Source organism: Cyprinodon tularosa, unplaced genomic scaffold (genome assembly GCF_016077235.1).
Source record: "Cyprinodon tularosa strain WSP-4 unplaced genomic scaffold, ASM1607723v1 ctg1067, whole genome shotgun sequence".
Taxonomy (NCBI): domain Eukaryota; kingdom Metazoa; phylum Chordata; class Actinopteri; order Cyprinodontiformes; family Cyprinodontidae; genus Cyprinodon; species Cyprinodon tularosa.
In genome coordinates this window covers 1-6,965 of record NW_024037857.1, presented here as the reverse complement: position 1 = coordinate 6,965, position 6,965 = coordinate 1, and the positions used below count along the sequence as shown (strand labels likewise).

The following is a 6,965-nucleotide window of genomic DNA, read 5'->3' as shown; positions in this document are numbered from 1 at the left end:
TTGACTGAATGTATATTTCAGATGTCTCAAATGCATTTCTTCCCAGTACAAATGAACTTTTCACATTATCTAAAATAACATTCTTCCTATCTAAAAATGAATTCTGACGAGGATTAAATTAATTTCAGATCTCCATAATAGAGTTACTGCTACTCATAATTACTATTTCAGATATCAAAAATCAAGATAACATTACAGATATACAGAAATCAAATTATTGACATCTAAAAAATATTTCTACCAGTAGAAATATAATTACAGATATCAACTATTGATACATGACTAGTTAAAATGGAATTTCAGATATCTAAATTTTAATAATTCCTATCCAAAATACAGTTTTAGATACTTAAAAATATATTTTGACTAACATTCAAAAAAGAAATGGGGCAGAATTATATTTCAGATATCCGAAATGTTTATTTTTGGTAAGATATCTGAAATACAAACAAATATATGTTAAATTGGCCACTTAAAATTAGTAAAGATTTGTAGATATCTGAAATATAGTTACTACTTATAGTTAATACTTAAAATTTGATTTCTAACGGTAGGGTTAGGGTTAGGGTTCTAACTATACCTAAAAGACAATTCTTATGAGGAACATTGTAATTGTGACTAGGTAGAATGCTTTAGTGTGATCTATAATAGAAATGTGACTAGTCAGTTGCTTATTTTATGTTAAATCGGAGCCTCGTTATTCTTTTGAAAGTATCTAAAATCACATTTTAAACAGGCATTATTGAAAATTTAGATATCCAGAAATAAATGCCAGATATGAATGGGAAATTTGTACTAGTAAAAATTACATTTTAGATATCTGAAATGCTCATTTTGATTATAAATAAATGCATTTAAAACATCTGGATTACATGTTCAGTCAAGCTAATAAATGCCAAAATAGTCTGCCATATTTTTCACTTCCGTTGACGTCTCATTGGACGCTGGCCGACGTGCCTAGGGGGCGGCCATCTTGGATCGGACCATAGTTCACACAGCCGCTGTCAAAATGAACAGGAGGCGCCTGAGATCCAGTTTCAATCAATGAAAAACGAGTCAGAGTTAATATTACAATAATATCTTACACGTCACAACCCCTTAAGAGTACAAAACAAATTCTAAAATTACCTTTCAGTTAGATTACACACATTTAGTCAGATTAAAAACTATATAAACTGAACTCAAACTGGATGGGATATATGCAAAGTTATATATTTTGAAATGAAATATTAATCAAACACAAAGTTTCTACTTATATAAGATTCTGTTTTACAAATATTATATATCTATATAGTATATTATTGTTATTATTCAGTATTTTTAAGGATTGCTCGTTGATGATGAGCATTATGATCTATAGTGGAGCATTTGTTGTAATGTGATTTACAAAAGAGAATAAAGTTATTATTTAGGTTTTTTATGGATTTTATTTTAATTTTTATTTATTTTTGTCATTGTCAAGACTTTTTTGTCAAATCGTAGTGAATGGTAAATTCATGTTGTGTCTAATTAAATGCTTTTCTTCTTATGTTTGTTTAAACTTCTTCCAAAACAATGTAATATACTATATAAATATATAATATTAGTTAAACATAAACTTATAATATATTGATATAAAACTTGAGTTCAGTTTAATCGTTTTTAATCTGAATAAATCTGTGTAATCTAATGTAAAGGTCATTTTAAAATGTGTTTTGGTCTTTTAAAGGGTTGTGACATGTAAGAGATTATTGTAAAATTAGACAGCAGCTTTCTGAACGATGGTCTGATCCAAAATGGCCGCCCTCTATGCACCTCGGCATCCAATGACGTATATAATGTCTATGATTTCTGCGATACGTCAGGATGTCCGCCATATTGGAAGAAGCAGATCTTCCATCGTTCATTCTGGTACGGCTTTAATCATACTACACTATTCTTCTAGACTCTGAATAATATTTTTTGAGTATTTAATGTTTTTTTCTCTCTTCTTCAAGTTATTTAACATAATTTTTATTCCTTCTGCTCCTAGTTTTTCATTTAAAATGTTTTGTAATGAACATAATTTTCGAAAAAATTACAAAGGCATTAAGAAACATTAAGAAATCTTTAATTAAAACATTGCAAAAATATAAACGTTTGTAACAACACACACATATTACACAATTAAGTTTGCAGGACATTTAAATATAAAAAAAAAAACATTAATTATTTGGCACAAATGCAGAGAGAAGCAATTCTGTCTTTGGAAACCTGTCAGCGTTGCTTCAAATTCTTCCCTGTTTTATCAACCCGAACATTTGTGGAGTAAAAAATGTTGAGGTCTGTCTGTTCTTAGCCTCACAGGCTCTAAACGAAGATCTTGAGAAATAAGAATGAGTCACAGAGCCTCTTTCATGGCATGAAGGGGAGGACTGCTGTTATTAGGAGATCCATCTGACCAGTGAAAGATAGATTTACCTAACAGGGAACGGCTTTAAAGAACAAAAGTTGTTTTTCCTCCAAATGTGTGAGAAAGTTCTTTATATGCAGGGGTGGGTTGGTTCCCCTGGGGGAATTGTGTGTATTGGTAATAAATGTATGTTCTGAGTTTGCCTCAGTCAGAGCTCTATCTCTCTGTCTGATGGCGTTTAATAAATGCAAACCTTATTTCTTACAAGAAATGCCTCTGCCTCAGCTCCCTAACTTCACACATTTAAAACAATAAATAAATAGCCAAGATATACATTTCTTCTATATGAAGTCCAAGCACTCCCAGTAATTTTCTTCAGTCACTATAAATAAGGGCGTCCTTGAATAACGACAACCATCGCTGAAACACGTAGAGTGTCGGCTTCGTGGTCGTCGGGAGGACGTAGAAGCAGTAGTAGTCACACGCTGTGGGGTTGATGATGGCGGTCGGTCTGTGAGGCGTTGTTATTCAGGATGGTTGAACTGACCCATGAAGAGAAGAGCACCTGAAAACAGAGAAGGCGCCAATGAGAAGCTGCTCACTCCGCTGCTGGTGTTTGACTCAATCAGAATAAGTAGGAATGTTACCAGTGTGCTTGTGCTGAATGAGGAAGAGGAACGGTCGGTCCAGGGTGATCTCCTGGACAGCCATGCGGGAGAACATGACAGCAACTGGAAGAGACAGGAACGTCATCAGATACATTTTACAACTTTAAATCCCACAAAAAACAGATGCAATTTTAAACAACAAATAGACTAGCAGACGCGGAGCTACTTCTTCTTTTTAACTCTCTACTGGTAAATGGAGGTAAACCAAACCTCTAAATAATAACACAATGAATGCAACAGATAGATCAGTTACTCTGGATCTGAGTCGCCTTTTCACCACAATACTATTTGCTTTCCCTTGAGCAGCGGCGCCACCAGGGGGTGGTCACCTCACTGGCCACCCCATTGGCCACCCCATTGGCCACCCCACTGGCCACCCCACTGACCACCCCATTGGCCACCCCATTGGCCACCCCACTGGCCACCCCTCTGACCACCCCACTGGCCACCCTATTGCCCACCCCACTGACCACCCCACTGACCACCCCATTGGCCACCCCTCTGACCACCCCACTGGCCACCCTATTGGCCACCCCACTGACCACCCCACTGACCACCCCATTGGCCACCCCACTGACCACCCCACTGGCCACCCTATTGGCCACCCCACTGACCACCCCACTGACCACCCCATTGGCCACCCCACTGGCCACCCCACTGACCACCCCATTGGCCACCCCATTGGCCACCCCTCTGACCACCCCATTGGCCACCCCACTGGCCACCCCACTGACCACCCCATTGGCCACCCCATTGGCCACCCCACTGGCCACCCCACTGACCACCCCACTGGCCACCCTATTGGCCACCCCACTGACCACCCCACTGACCACCCCATTGGCCACCCCTCTGACCACCCCACTGGCCACCCTATTGGCCACCCCACTGACCACCCCACTGACCACCCCATTGGCCACCCCATTGGCCACCCCTCTGACCACCCCACTGACCACCCCATTGGCCACCCCTCTGACCACCCCACTGGCCACCCTATTGGCCACCCCACTGACCACCCCACTGACCACCCCATTGGCCACCCCACTGACCACCCCACTGGCCACCCTATTGGCCACCCCTCTGACCACCCCACTGGCCACCCTATTGGCCACCCCACTGACCACCCCACTGACCACCCCATTGGCCACCCCACTGACCACCCCATTGGCCACCCTATTGGCCACCCCACTGACCACCCCACTGACCACCCCATTGGCCACCCCACTGGCCACCCCACTGACCACCCCATTGGCCACCCCATTGGCCACCCCACTGACCACCCCACTGGCCACCCTATTGGCCACCCCACTGACCACCCCACTGACCACCCCATTGGCCACCCCATTGGCCACCCCACTGACCACCCCACTGACCACCCCACTGACCACCCCATTGGCCACCCCTCTGACCACCCCATTGGCCACCCCACTGACCACCCCATTGGCCACCCTATTGGCCACCCCACTGACCACCCCATTGGCCACCCCACTGACCACCCCATTGGCCACCCCACTGACCACCCCACTGACCACCCCATTGGCCACCCTATTGGCCACCCCATTGGCCACCCTATTGGCCACCCCACTGACCACCCCACTGACCACCCCATTGGCCACCCCACTGACCACCCCATTGGCCACCCCACTGACCACCCCACTGACCACCCCACTGACCACCCCATTGACCACCCCATTGGCCACCCCATTGGCCACCCCATTGGCCACCCCACTGACCACCCCACTGACCACCCCATTGGCCACCCCATTGGCCACCCCACTGACCACCCCACTGACCACCCCACTGACCACCCCATTGGCCACCCCATTGGCCACCCCATTGACCACCCCACTGACCACCCCACTGGCCACCCCACTGACCACCCCACTGACCACCCCATTGGCCACCCCATTGGCCACCCCACTGACCACCCCACTGACCACCCCACTGACCACCCCATTGGCCACCCCTCTGACCACCCCATTGGCCACCCCACTGACCACCCCATTGGCCACCCTATTGGCCACCCCACTGACCACCCCACTGACCACCCCATTGGCCACCCCACTGACCACCCCATTGGCCACCCTATTGGCCACCCCACTGACCACCCCACTGTCCACCCCATTGGCCACCCCACTGGCCACCCCACTGACCACCCCATTGGCCACCCTATTGGCCACCCCACTGACCACCCCACTGACCACCCCATTGGCCACCCCACTGGCCACCCCACTGACCACCCCATTGGCCACCCCATTGGCCACCCCATTGGCCACCCCACTGACCACCCCACTGACCACCCCATTGACCACCCCATTGGCCACCCCATTGGCCACCCCATTGGCCACCCCACTGGCCACCCCACTGACCACCCCATTGGCCACCCCTCTGACCACCCCAATGGCCACCCCATTGGCCACCCCATTGGCCACCCCACTGACCACCCCACTGGCCCCCCTATGGAACATGTCTGGAGGCGCCACTGCCCTTGAGTAAAGCTGCTCCACCCTCCTCTGACTCCATATGTGTCATAGATAATTACGTCCCTGTTTTCTTATTATTCAGACTGACAGCGTTTAAAGGGAGGAATTTCCTGCCGTAGAAAAGGTCTCTGTTTCCACAGACTGGGCTGGGAAGGTGACTCACAGCCTCAGATGTGTGAACGTCTTTTCTAACAGCTCAGCTAGAAGTAGCAGCTGGGTGAGGAAGTCTGGAAGAGGGGCCTACCTGTTGCTGAGGCTCCCTCGGTGCCGCGCTCGTTCACCTCCATCTTCACCTTCTGCAGAACCTTGGATACACACAGCCTCTCGTCGGCTGGCGGGCAGAGACACAAACGGATTAGTTTCAGAGACATAGACAGGTATGGGGCATTGCAGGCTAACAAAGCAGCCAAACGACCCCCATTCCAAAGGGGGGGACCCGTTCATCCGTTTCTATCTGCATGTTTTCTAAACTAAAACCAGGCTTTGTTGGGCTGCTGGATAAAACCTGGAACTAAACGCTATTTCTGACAAAAAGTAGGAATTAAATTAGATTTTTTGGACAAGACTAAAGGGATACATTCCCGTTGAGGTAGCTTACAATGTATTCAGAGAAGGTCTACAGCCATCTACAAATCGCTTCCCGTTCAAATCCAAGACCTAAGACATTAGGTCTTGGATGCAGCGGTTTGGTGGAGCAGAAGTAATGTGAAGAAAGATGCCTGCTAATAACTTGGCTTGTCCTTGGTTGACGCATAAAAAAGTGCAATAGTTAAACCTGCACTAAAAGCATGCAACAAGCTGCAGACAAGCTAATACTTCAAACTCACAGGTTATCCGTGTGAAGTCAGATGTAGCCAAGTTGAAAATCTCTCCGAGTCCCATTTTCAGCAGAGTGCCCTTCAAATCCACCTCAGAGTTCAGAGAAAACCTGGAAAAGCAGATCAGAAATGCTCCAGTTTGCTGTGATTTTCCAGCAGGCGCTGACCGGGCAGCCGTTCCTCCTCACCTCGGCATGGCCAGCTGCCTCCTGACGTTCCTCAGCTCCGACCTCCACTGCCGAACCCTCTGGCTGCTCAGGTCGGCGCTCAGGGCGCTCAGCGGGACGTCGGGCTCAAAGGGCGACACCAGGAGCATGCTCAGCGAGTCGCCCTCATACGGGACCTCTATCACGTCGTAATCCACGCCATCCACTGTCACAAACTCGCCTGTTGAAGTCAAAGAAGGAAAATAACGGGGTGAGAAGGACGTAGACGGTTTCTATGCAGAGTTTGGGCCGCCGGCGCCGCGTACCGTAGTTGAAGTTGTTGGTGAGCCTCATCATGAGAACAGGAACTGAACTCCCATTGGCGCAGTGGAACATCCTCTCCTGCGTCAGTTTGGGATCGAAGGGAACTTTCCACAGACGCTGGAAGTGCAGCGCGTTGAGGAAGACCAGGCGGGTCTCAT

At 47.2% G+C, this 6,965-nt stretch overlaps 1 protein-coding gene across 1 annotated transcript; it reads right to left on the bottom strand.

Moving 5' to 3' along the window:
- Nucleotides 1-2,067: 2,067 nt before the first annotated feature.
- Nucleotides 2,068-6,960, bottom strand: serpine1 (serpin peptidase inhibitor, clade E (nexin, plasminogen activator inhibitor type 1), member 1; the record flags this gene model as incomplete). The annotated part of the gene is made up of 6 exons (XM_038288141.1): nt 2,068-2,936; nt 3,019-3,102; nt 5,764-5,850; nt 6,347-6,447; nt 6,526-6,724; nt 6,810-6,960. Coding segments are annotated over 6 exons (663 nt in total), but the record flags the coding sequence as incomplete, so codon positions are not given.
- Between the last annotated feature and the right edge of the window lie 5 nt (nt 6,961-6,965).